Here is a 14,592-nt window from a genome sequence, read left to right on the forward strand (position 1 = left end):
TATTTTTTGAGACACAATAAATTTATTAAACAATAAATTAAATAGTAGTTATAAATTATAATCTTATTGTGTTAAAAAATTAAAACTATTATTATTATTATTACTATTTTTATAATTACCACCACCATTATCATTATTATTATTTGCTATAATGTTTTCAATTCATTGTGTAGCATTAACAAAATTGACTCTGATTACTTTTTTAATAAGCAAATCGATAACAATTAATAAAACCAATGGTACGACACAACAAAATAGCATAATATATATGAAAATCATAGGAAACTGTTCAACATATGCGCCCAAAATCAGTGAAGTTATTGTCATATATAAACCAATTGTAAATATAAACAGTGCGCCCACCAAATTGGTTACCGGTGTTATCGATTCAATCAATTGGTATATATTGGCAAATATGGGTCCCAAACCAAAACCAATCAGTGCACTACCCGTCCAAATAATAGCTATAGATGTGCCTTGAAATATAAGAAACAGTATCTGTGATACCAATAGTACGGTAAAACAGGCATACGTTACGGGAATAGGGCTAACATAATAGGATAGGACTACACATATAGCACGGCTAAGTGAAAAAGCGGACCACATTAATATTGAAATATTGTTGGCCATTTGGTTGGTCAGTCGTATCTGTGACGACTGGGCAAATTTTAACCAATAGCCATTGTAATTCAACATTATTGCCATAACCAAACCAATAGTATTGGCCGCCAATAGGAGAAGCAAAAGTACGGCACGAGATGGCCAGAGCTCAGTAGTAAACATTTTGTTGATTCTGGCAAACATTTTGGCCATTTTGTTACGCCGATTGTCTAAAGGTCTCTCATCGACTGCCGATTGAATTACTCGCCTGATATATGGCCGGTAATAGTAGAGACCGCCCATTATTGTAGCGCACACTAAGTTAAGACCACCGACGAATAGATACGGTATTTGAATACGTGTTTGTGTTAACTCAATGATGGCTATTGTAGTCGAGTTCACTAATGTTTTGTTTTGGATAACGTTTTCGGTAGCGATAGTCATGTTATTCATGAATTCAAGTGATGAATGGTTTGATCGTTGATTGATACCTATAAACTCAGTTACCGTATCCGATAGGAAAGGGTTGGCCACTAGCGGTGATATTATAGCAGATAGGCCTAACGATATTTGCAATCCCTGTACAAACGGTCCGCACAGTTCTTCCCACATCTCGACTATCCAGACACTGGACATTGTGTCGATAGCACCGCTGGCCAGACCGTTGACGGCAAATGTAGCATAATATCCATTGAGTCTAACATATGGTGTAATCATTGTAGTGACGCCAACAGTAATCATGCATATCATGTAAACAATTTGCAAGTTTATAATGTTAAATATTGGACCACCTAAAACAATATTAATTATAGACATTATGTATATAAATATAGTATCATATATTTTAGTATAATTGTATACCCAATGCCCCGATAGTGTATGTGACACTCCATATGGTCACACCAAGCGATACCTGGGTAAACGTACAGTTGTATATATATTGTAGATTGATTAGTGTGGGACCAGTTATCATGTTATGAAAACACTATGATTTATGATTTTTTAAATGTATAGAATTTAACTTTATATACAAATATAAATTTTGTCTATATTTTAAAAATTTTAAAACAATACTTACATAACAGAAATAAGACACATATATAACAATTGTTAGTAAATATCTATAGTTTTTCGATATTTTCGGCGATACAGTTAAAGTCATATTTATAATAAATATATATATATATATATAAAAAATAAAATTTTTAATTAACAAAAATAATTGTTAATATTACTATTATTCACTTAATATCTATTTAATAATGTTACTTAAACTAAAAACTGTTGTTTCACTAAACATAATAGAAAACATTTATTTATAGTTTGTATAACAGTTAGGGTTAGATCAGATTCCCTCCCTCGTCTTTTATTCCATAAGTTCCTTATATTCCCTGTTCCCTGGGAATTCCCTGGGAAGACATTTCCTTGTGGTACCACCTATCGTACCCTAACTCACATTACATGAATTTATTTATGTTTAATTAAAAACACGTTTGTATAGTAAATATCTACAAAATGTATTTAATGTTTTTACTAAATGTTTAATAATATTTGAATCATATTTTGATTGAGTTATTACTAACATAATGGTCCCAATTGAAACACATAGTCATTGAGATTAGGTACTTTTTAATGTATGACAAATTATATATTCCCTTTCTAACGATCAAGGTAGGGAATATAATATATTTTCCATATTTTCCGGGAAAATTGGAGGGATTTTATTTGGGAACTTCCCTCCCTGGGAATCTCAATCTAACCCTATTATTAACAGTATAATAAAAAACAAATATTATATAATTTTAAATGTACTGTAATTGTCTACATTATATTATATAATTTATATATGACATGTTTGACAATTAATAAATTAAAATAATACAGTAGTTATAAATTATAATCTTATTGTTTGAAAATTAAAACTATTATTATTATTATTATTATTATTTTTATAACTACCACCATTATTACCATTATTATTATTATTATTTGCTATAATGTTTTCAATTGATTGTGTATTATTAACAAAATTGACATTGATTATATTTTTAATAAACAAATTGATAACAATCAACAAAATCAATGGTACGACACAACAAAATAGTATAATATATATGAAAATCATAGGAAACTGTTCAACATATGCGCCCAAAAGCAATGATGTTATTACATAGTAAACACCGATTGTAAATATGAACAGTGCGCCCACCAAATTGGTTACCGGTGTTATCGATTCAATCAATTGGTATATATTGGCAAATATGGGTCCCAAACCAAAACCAATCAGTGCACTACCCGTCCACATAATAGCTATGGATGTGCCTTGAAATATAAGGAACAGTATCTGCGATACTAATAGTATAACGAGACAGACATAAGTTACAGGTATAGGCTTAACATAATAGGATAGGACTACACAAATAGCACGACTGAGCGAAAATGATGACCACATGGCTATCATAATATTGTTGGCCAATTGATTGGTCAGTCGTCCTTGCGATGACTGGGCAAACGATAGCCAATAGTTAGCGTAGGTCCACATTATTGTCGTAACCAAACCGATCATATTGGCCGACAATATGAGAAGCACAAGTATCGGACAGGTAGGTCGTAGTTCAGTGGCCAACATTGACTTGATATTAGCAAATTGTTTGGCCAATTTGCTACCGTCGGGTTTGTTAGTAATTATGTTATCTGTGTCCGATTGGATCGTACGATTGACATACGGTTTGTATAGGTAGAGACAGCCAACAATTATAGCGCTCAGACAGTTAAGACCACCGATAAACAGATACGGTATGTGAATACGTGTAGGTGTGCGCTCAGTGATGGCTATTGTAGTCGAGTTTACTAATGTTATATTTTCGACAACATTTCCCGTAACAATAGTCCTATTATTAATGAATGAATTTACGGTATAATTTGATTGTTGATTGATGTGATGGACAAACTCGATAACCGTTTCCGATAGAAAACGGTTGGCCACTATCGGCGATATTATAGCCGCTGATCCCAATGCAAACTGCAATCCCTGGGCAAACGGCCCGCACATATCCGTCCACATTTCGACTATCCATACAGTCGACAGTGTGTCGACAACACCGCTGGCCAGTCCGTTGATAGTAAAGGTAACATAATATCCGTAGAGTCCGACGTATGGCATGATTATAGTAGTGATGCCAACAATTAACATACATATCGTATAAAATATTTGTATATTTATTTTGTTGAAAATTGGTCCAGCTACATTTTTAAAAAAAAAATAAATTAAATTAAATTAAAACTATTAATTATTGATAAATGTTTATTTTTATTATTTTTTTGAATACTTTATTTTTGTATATTAAATAACATTTATTGTTGTTGTTGTTAAATATATATAATAAATTACCAAGTTCAATAACTGTATAGGCTATACCCCACATGGTGTTACCCAATGATATCTGGGTAAACGTACATTTGTATAATAATTGCAGATTAATTATTACGGTACCAAATATCATGTTTTGAAAGTACTGTTTAGTTAGTTTTTAATTTGATTAAACAAATAAATTGTTAATTAATATTTTAAATATAAATTTTATATATAGATTTAGTATATATATATATATATATGAAAATATATATTTTAATTAATACTTACATAACAAAAATAACACATATATATGACAAATGTAAGCAAATATTTATATTTTATCGACATTTTTTGTGACTCCTGTGTAGACATAGTTTTATATTTATATATAAATATTTTTGTTTTATTTTATTTATTAGTATTAATGTATAAGTAGTAAAACCATAGATTGTAAATAAAGTTTTGTTTAATCCAATGTAATTGAAATATATATATATATATATATATTAACTATTAATTTAATTTTTATTATAATTATTATAGTTTACACACAAATATATAGACAATTATAATTTAATTTTTTTTAAAACACACAAACATGAAGGGTCACATAATTTATATTTTAACTAATAATTCAATAATAATTTTTTTTTTAATTGTAATAATAAAAAGTTATTGTAATAAATATATATACAGTTTATACACTTTAAATGACTAGTAATTTTTGATTTTATTTACTTTCTATAATTAATATAAATATCTAATAAAAAATAATATTTTTTTTTTGTCCAATTAATTACCTTTTTTTTATTAATAGTATTAAAAATAGTCAATTTTGCAATTATTCTATAGTTTAAGTACCAAAAGTTAATGTACTAATAGAAAGAAAGAGAGAAAAATTATTACAACAATTATTTTTTGTTTGCAATAAATTTATTATTACAAAAAACAATATTAACTATTATTACAATAAAAATAATAATTAATTAAATATAATTAAGCAATAGTGTAAGTTATAGTTTATTGGGTTTTTATTTCAACAATAAAAATGTGAAATATTTATATTTACAAATAATTTTTTTTGTTTGTGATTAAGTTTGTTTGTTAAACAGCAATAAATTAGCTTGTTAAATTGTTTGCAATGATTAAACAAACAAAAAAAAACAAAAAATAAAAAAACATTATATCAATTTATAAATAAAAATAAAATTCAAATAATTATGTTATTTACTTTATAAACATTTTTTATTAATTTTTTTTTTAAAATTAATACATTAGACATTTATAATAAAAAAAATTGTATTATCATTATTACATATAAAATCAATGGCCCATCATATCACCTACCGGTGCGACTAAATCACTAGTGTTGGCCAACACTTACTATTGTTGTTGTTTAATCCAGTCGACAAACTCGGATACCCGGCCGTAGACATCGGGTTCGTGCGGTTTGGCACACGGGTCCGGTCCGTACGATTGAACGCCCAACTGATACCATCGCTGCTGGTCGTCGCCACTGATGCATTGCAGAGGTCCGCCGGCGTCCGCATCGCACGCCGACGCACCGCCACCGACGGCTCCGCCCGCACACAACTCCAGGTCGTCTCTATACATGCTGTACGCTTTGTAACAGTTTAGGGCGGCCACTATCGGCTGCCTCAGCTTCTGGAGATTCTGAGGTCGTTGTCCTTCTGTAGATACATGAGCTCAACCATCATATGTATCACACATGAGATCAACAATAATAAAACAACACTTACCAGTATCTACTGAACCGAAACCGGTGGCCATACAGTTGCGTACAGTTTTGTTGCTATGTGTGGCCAAACATATCGGCGCTAAATGTTTATGTTTACCACTGAAGTCTAGTCGTTGGCTGAGCTTAACCAGAGCCAAGTCATTGGTTATATTACCGACGTTGAAGTCCTTATGCGATATGATCTGCGGTTTTTAAAAATCCAACATATTTTTTGATATATAAATTGGTGACCACTTTGACCGTAGATTTCTCGTTTTGTTACTTACTTTACTAACATTGACCATAACTTCGGTAGCGGGATCAGTGGCCAGTCGATTATGGACACCGAGTCGGACGTAAACTGATTCGGGATGTCTGTAGAAGACTACACAGTGAGCGGCGGTCAGTATCCACTGGTCAGCTATTATAGTGCCGCCGCACGAGTCCCGCGTGTCGGGTTCGGTTTCGCCGGTCATAGCGATGATTGCCTGCCACGGAAACTCTCCGGGAGCAGCATCACCGCCGCCGACAATCTGGCCATTGATATCAGTGATGGCCGCAGCCCGAGATTTGCCGCAATCTGTCGGCAATTCAATGCTCAATGCATTGATTATATACAAACATATTGTTGTTAATTGTAATAATAATTTTGATAACATTTTTTGTGATTTTTTTAAATTATAAAAGTTTTTCGTTTTGTGTTATATCTAATACATATATGTCATAGATTTCACAGTTTTTTATGTATATTAATATAATTTATATCAATTTTTTTTAATAATTGTATTTATAATCTATTGCTGGGATTGTCAGCACATGTATGTGAGTTTCAATAGATAAGTGCTATGAAAATCAAGATATAATATTTATACAATTAATTATTGTTTAGTTGAGGTTTAATTATTTTTTATTTTTTGAGGACAACTGTCCGATTTGTTTTGTTTTAAATGGCTTTATATTATTATAATTATGAAATTTTTAAATAATCTTAATTTATAATCACTTGTACCGGTAATCATTTGATAACACAATTTAATTTTTTTAATTAATAATTATATAAAATAAATATTATTAAATTAAATTAAATATTAATATTTGACACTAACTCAGTACATATTATTATTAATAATATTATAATTTGATTATATTAATATTTATTAATAAAAAATATTGTTTTTTAAATTTGTAAATTGAATTTATAATAAAAAAAATTTATAAAATAAAAAATATAATAAAATTTAATTATATTTAAATATAGATACAAATAAGTGTAATAATAATAATTATTATTTTTTTAAATATATTTTAAATAATACAAATTATTTAATAGTTTTGCGAATCCATTGGTTAAATGCCGACACTTTGGTATAGACATCGGGAGCACCAATAGCACAGGGACGTCCATAGGAGACGATACCGATTTGTTTGTAACCACCAGTGCCCGTACGACTCATGCACAGCAGCGGTCCGCCCGAATCGCCATGACAGGTACCTTTACCTTTATGGCCACCACCGCAAACATTGGTCACCGGGTTGACCCTATCAAAGTCGCCTCTAGTACGACACTCGTCGATGTCCTCAATCAATGGTTCGTCAACTTTCATCAGTCCAGTTGCCTCACTGTTATCGTTAATACCTTTTTTACGACTACTGTAGCCGGTAAGCCCGTAGCCGGTGGCCACACACGATTTACTGTCAATATCCGAATCATCATCGGCGGTGGCCAACTGTACAGGTTTTATAAATTCGGTAAATTTTTCGATTTTACCGACAATTTTGATGACACCGATATCGTTGACCGGTCCGTACGGATCGTTATCATAGTCTTCATGATATAAAACCTTTAATTAATTAATAATAATAATACTTAATTAGTTAATTATATTCACAAAAAAATAAATACCATTTCGACATGTTTGGTGACCGCTATTTTATTATCAATATCAACCAAATCGCTAACATTATAGTGGACAGTATACTGTTTAGGGTCGGAGCTCTGGGCTAGACAATGGGCTGCCGTCAGTATCCATTGGCTATTGATAACTGTGCCGCCACACGATACCCGATAGGTTGAACCAGATTGTCTGAATAGACGCTCGACTAGTACTTGGTAGGGAAACTCGCCCGGGTAGGTGGCATTACCGCCCACTATAGTCACATTTATCTGTCCAATGGACTTGTTGTTGTTGTTGATGTTATCATATTTGTTGTATTTGGATAGTAGTCCTCCTAAAGCCCGATGATAATTAATGATCACAATAGTAATAATAATTGTGCAAATAATTAACTTATATGACATTTTTTTTTGTTGGTTACTGCTATTTCAATACAATATTACAACAACAAATATAATAATATGATAGTAATAGTAATAATTAAATAGTAATAATAATAATTATAAAGTATATAATTTATTTACATTACAATTGAAAATATCTGTAAAAAAAATTCTTATAGTATTACTTACATATAAATAACTTTTATTTTTTGTGTTTCAATTATTTTTTTTTCACTGATAACCACTGTATTGTAAAAAAATAAAGTGTTAATATAATATATAATAAATATATATATATATTGTTTGATAAATTATCAATTAATTAGAGTTGCTTACGTGTTATCTTAATATTTTATAGATTAGATTATTAGTTTGCATTATTTTTTTTGATATACATTATTTTTATTATTTATTTATAGTATTATATTTGTATTTTTTTAAATATTAAATTTCCCAATATATATAAATATGTAAGTAATTGAAAGCGAAATTTTTTTAAATGTCAACAATAATGTAATTAATATTTAAAATTCAATTTATTTTTTATATTATTATTATTATTATTACTAGGAATCATAGCATTAATAACTATAATAATTAGTGATATTATGTAATTTAATGTTCATTAAAGTTGAATAACATTACAACAACAACAACAACAACAACAACAATAACAAAAATAACTATATTAATAATAACTTACATTTTTTATATATTATAAATATTTCTAAATATAAATAAAAAAAATTAAAAAATTAATTAATTAATTAATTATATATATACTAGTTAATAATTCTAATACTAGTTAATAGTTATCATTTTATATCATCTATTTTTCATACATTTTTAAAATAATTTAATTAAATAATTTATTAGTTATATTCTAAATTTAAATACTTTACTTTATTAAACAAATACTGTAATTTAATATTAGAAATATTTATTTATTTATTTAGTATTTAAAGCAACGTTTGGATCGTAATCGGATGGTTGGGTGACCGACTCTTTTACATAACCGTGTTTTGTACCGTTAAACTCCGTGATTGTATCCAAATCTAACAGTTCCGGCTTAAACTCGCTAACCATATAGCACCAGGCAGTATGTCGGGTGCCATCGGCTGCTAATAGCACCTGTATCTCATATCTATCGTATTTGAACGTACAGGGCAGCGCTTCCAGATAGTCCAATCGGTCGCGCAATTTATTATCAACACGTATTAGTTCACCTATAACGTGCTAAACATAACAATTTATAATTATAGTAAAATTATTTTTTTTAGTCAATAATTATTAATTGTTAATATTAACTGTATATATATATTATTTATTTATTTAAAAAAATTACCTTGCCATAATCTTGCTTATATAATATACAGGGTATCCTAAAATCTGATAGCACCAACAGTGGCCACTTGTCGACAGTTTGGGCCCGACCCAGATACTCTAGCTGACCAAACTCATCAGGGTTACTACTGGCAATATAATGATGATTGACTTCATCACTTTTCAGTGTACCATACATAAAAAATAAATGTTTCTCGGACATTTTTATTTAGTTTAAAAATAGTTTTAATTTTATTAAAAAATTAATTAATTAATTTAAAAAAATATGACAATGTATTTAATACAAAAACAAATAATTATTATTTTGTAATTAACTCTACAATTAATTACTTTTTAATAGTATTTATATATAAATTTATATAAATTATTTATCATTACATGTATATCATATAAAATACTATTTATTATTAATACTATTTAATCCCTATTGAAAATACAAAATCAAAACGCCTATTTATTTAATAAAAAAATGTGATAAATACCAATAAAATAGTTATTTATATGATATATTGCATGATATTAACTATTAATAGAAAACAAAACTAAATAATTTATTTTAATAATAATAATAATAAATTAATTCATATAATTGTTTTATGAATAAAATGTCAAATTGATAATTAATAAATTATTTTTTAGATGTAAAATTTTATAATCTTTATTTATATTGTATTTATTATTATTATTATTACTATTATTATCATTATCATCATTGTCGTGGATGTAACAGTTATATAAAAAATATTATAAATATTTTAATTGACATTTAATTATGTTTTAAGCAATAATACATAAAAAATATTAATTTATTTTCAAATCATAATTATATTATATTTAATAAATAAAATAACAAATACATCTTTTATTGAAAAATAATATATATTTTTTTAAATAAAAAAATTTACTAATATATTAAAAATAGCAAAATTACATAAAAAATTCAAAAAAATTCAAAAAAATTCAAATAAAAAAATTTATAATAATTTATCAATAGTTTGTTTGATCCACTGCTGAAATGCGGCCACTTTTGTGAACACATCGGGAACGTTAGCTCGAGCACAGGGAACTCCATATGATACAATGCCCACCTGATACCAGCGTCCGTCACCACCAGCGCCCTTGCACTGTAGCGGTCCGCCCGAGTCGCCCATACAGGTACCGGTACCTCCGTGACGGGTACCGCCAGCGCACACATTGGTCAGGCCATTGAAGGAACGGTATATACGAGCGCATTGACTATTATCGACTATAGGCTCGTTGACCTTTTGCAATAACTGTGCAATGGGACCGTCTATTTTTGATATTAAATGGATAAGCGAATCATTAGCTATTAATATATAAATATATTTAGATAGCTAACTAACCAGCATTTGTATAGCCGAAACCAGTGGCCACACATGTTTTGGTCACTGTTAATGTTGACTGATTGGCCAAACATATTGGCTCCAAATGTTTATGTTTATTGAGAAAATCTAACCGTCCTTTTAGTTTGACCAGTGCTATATCATTGACTGTTTCGACCGGTTCATAATCATCATGGTACTTAATCTAATTAATTATTTTTTTTAATATATCTAAATATCATTTTTTTAAATAATTTTTTTATACAAAAAAAGTCAATAATCTATACCATATCGACATCTGCTTTTACTACCCGACCATCATCATCATCCCGGTGCTTAAGATCATGAACACCTAATATTACCGTATATTGACGGGTATCGGAGCTCTGGGCTACACAATGGGCGGCCGTCAATATCCATTGATCGTTGATAATAGTGCCGCCGCAAACTGATGCCACCAAACGACCTCCCGGTTCTAGTTTATAGACTCTGGTCAGCAGTACCTGCCAGGGAAACTCGCCGACACTGGCACCGGTACCGCCAACTATCCTTAAACCGGCTGCGTTTTTGGCCACAATCTTGGATTGTCCGCAACCGGTCGCCCGATCCAAGCATATGGTCAAACATATTGTCAATAATAATGAAAATATTATTTTATAAAAATACATTTTTTTAAATTTAATTTAAAGTATATTTCAGTATAATAATTATAATTACTGTTAATATGTTTTAGTTTTATATATATATTTTATTTTGTGAGTATTATGTTTTAATTTATATATAATTTAGTTTATATTTGTTTTAATATTATTATCTAATATTTATTTCATATTATTTTCTATAATTGTATTAATGTTTGTTTATTTTGTCATTAAAATCCTATTTATTTATTTTTTTTTAGATAAAACCAAAAGTTTCTATTATTATTAACTTATTATATATTAATTAGCAGTTATTACAGTATCTAAATGTTAATTAAAATGTTTGATTAATCTAATAGTATTACATATATAGCATACAAATATTTATATGTTATAAAGTTAATGATCGTAAATATATTTATAGTTATATATTTCACTTTGATTTGATAAATAAATAAATAATTTTTATTAGTTTCTAAATATATAATGCAATATATTTATAAATATTGTAAAAATCTTTGATCTCATTTCAAATGTAATGTATTTTACCAATATTTATATATATATATTTTTTTAAAAATACAATCAATAAAACATATATATTTATATTATACAAAATCAATAACTTTATTGAACAAAAAATTAATATTAGAAAAAAAATTACAAAAAAATGTTTCTTAAATATTTTATTAGTTCAAAATTATTAAATAGTTATATTTTTAATGGTTATCAATAGTTTATTTTTTTTAATCCTATTTTTAAATTAAACAAGATCAATTCAAAATTATCATAGTCATTTTTATTATAGTGTATTTAACATAAGCAAAATATGATAAAATAAAATGAAAACATAAGTTACAATAATTAATTACAGTATAGTATAATCATTACATTTAGTATAATTAAATATAGTTTTTTATATTACATTAATTAACAGTTTAAATAAATTAATTATAATTAGTTTGCATATTATATATGTTGTATACAATAATTAATCTATTTTTTTAATTTTAGTTTTTTTTAAATACAGACATTAATAATAATATTTTTGTCATTCATGTAAATTCTTTAGTCACTTATATATTATATAATTATTATTATTTTAAAAGACATATTATTATTATTATTAATACATTTATGTAATAAATGAAAATAATTCTTACATTTTAATTGTCATTATATTTACTAAATTACTAAAAAACATTAAACAGTATTTTTTAAAGAAATATTGACAATTAATCAAATTTAAAAAAACATTCAATATTTAATAATTAATTTTTTTAAAATTAATATTTTGCTAAAAATATTATTTTTAAAATTCAATTAAATTTTATTAATAATTTTCTAAATATGTATTATTTTTTTAAATAATTATAACTAAACAAAAATTTATTTTCAGTATCTTATAAATTGTATTATTATTATTATTATCAATAAAATACACACTATGTTATGATTATTATTAAATAATGTAAAATTAATTATTACTGTAAACATAGTTTGTATGTTTAAAATGTTACTTAATGTTAGATAATAAATGTTATGAATAATTTAAAATGCTAAATTTCAAAAATTTTAAATTAATTAAAAATAAGTATGCTAGCAACAAACAAAAAAAGGTATGGGAGAAAAAATGCATGACACCCCTCCCCCGATCCCCACCCCTACCCTCACCTCCCTGTCCATACACTTAACGACGCCTACGGCTACTACTCTTATATGAATCAAACTCGTAGTACGAACTAACGGGAAAGTTATCATCAATGATATAGTCGGTGCCTTCATCGTCATCATTACCGACGCCGACGCCGTCATCACCGGTCAATAGGTTTGTCTCATTGAACTGGACAGGACTGACATGGGTTTCATTGTCGTTGTTGTGGTAGTTAGTGTTGGTGTTGGTGTTGTTATCAATTGTCATGTTTAGTGATGATAGTATGGTCTCGTCTACCAAAACACTGGCCACTACTACACGGCTTTTGTTGCTATTGTTATCAGTTTCCAGTTGTGATCGTTGTTGTTGTTGACTAGTATTGGCCAACAATTCGCCGACGATTGTCGTATAGATAAAGTCCAAGTTATTGGTATCATCATCATTGACAACATCACTATTGTTGTCGTTGTTGTTGTTGGACAGTTGATCATCACTTTTGGTAATGTTGTTGCTGTTGTTGATGATGGGAACTGGTATAACAACATCATCGACACTGCGTACCAAACTGTTTCCTAACCGGCCGTTATATTGGATGTACTCATAGGGCGATAGAGGAGTTGGTGGTGGCGGCGGCGGCGGCGGCGGCGCCGGCGGTAAACAATTGTTAATATTTATTAACAAAAATATTACAAAAAATATTAGTAATAATAATTTCATAGTTTTTTTTCTTCAAAAAAATCTTATAATTATAATCCACTAAAATAACATTTTTTTTGAATATATTTTTTGAATATATTTTTCAACAAAATAATTATATAATTTTTTTTTTAATTATTTTAGTTCAATCAGTAAAACTTGTCAACTGTTTCAGTTGACTTTTTTATTAAAAAATAAAAATCATACCACTCCTCAAAATAGTTGTCTCCAAAAATTTTATATATATATATATATTGTAACGATTAGATGACACACTGGTGTCTCTGTTTCTTTTACATGACTGTCTCATCTATCTATAAGTGCTCTTTCTCTAAGTGCTATCTAACATCTCTCTCTCTCTCTCTCTCTCTCTCTCTCTCTCTCTCTCTCTCTCTCTCTTTCTCTCTATTTTATGTGTCTCAATGACAGGCATTTATCTTATGGGACAGACATAAATTATCCGGGGCACCAAACCATCCCCAAAATATATATACAGTATATACTCTCTATATATATAAATGTATCGATTTTAGATAATAAACGGGTTTATGTGTACTGCGCGGGATTGATGTCATTAATCTATTATTGCGCTAACAAATAAAAACCAACCAAAAAAATAAATAAAATAATTATTTAAAAGAAAATTTCTATATATATATATAGATACAATAATTACTGTAATAATACAGTAGAAACCTAGACTTATATAATAAGTTATTTGTTTGTTAATAAATTTAATACAAACTAATTTATATTTGGGGAATAAATGCTAGTTATATACGGTATATATAATATATATATATAAATTTGTTTTCTATTATTATTATTATTATTATTAGTTATAGTAGTAGTTGTTGTTGTGATTCACTGTATTATATATTTTTTTTTTATTTAGAGATCACTTTATTATTTATAGTTGTATACTTTTTTTTAGGGCTGTCCT

General features: G+C 27.9%; 2 protein-coding genes across 2 annotated transcripts; both read right to left on the reverse strand.

Annotated features, from left to right (window-relative positions):
- Window positions 1-162: 162 nt before the first annotated feature.
- On the reverse strand, window positions 163-1,341 carry LOC128955484 (major facilitator superfamily domain-containing protein 4A-like). Its single transcript, XM_054301161.1, has one exon. The coding sequence runs from the start codon at window positions 1,339-1,341 to the stop codon at window positions 163-165; it is 1,179 nt and encodes a 392-aa protein (XP_054157136.1).
- Window positions 1,342-1,966: 625 nt separating this feature from the next.
- On the reverse strand, window positions 1,967-3,763 carry LOC128955485 (major facilitator superfamily domain-containing protein 4B-like). Its single transcript, XM_054301162.1, has 2 exons — window positions 2,771-3,763; window positions 1,967-2,047 (listed from the first exon to the last, which is right to left on the reverse strand). The coding sequence occupies exons 1-2, from the start codon at window positions 3,761-3,763 to the stop codon at window positions 1,967-1,969; spliced, it is 1,074 nt and encodes a 357-aa protein (XP_054157137.1).
- Window positions 3,764-14,592: the final 10,829 nt, after the last annotated feature.

The sequence above is a fragment of the Oppia nitens genome, unplaced genomic scaffold, assembly GCF_028296485.1.
Source record: "Oppia nitens isolate AA-2021 unplaced genomic scaffold, nextdenovo-longstitch-racon4-pilon3 scaffold2_pilon_pilon_pilon, whole genome shotgun sequence".
NCBI lineage: Eukaryota > Metazoa > Arthropoda > Arachnida > Sarcoptiformes > Oppiidae > Oppia > Oppia nitens.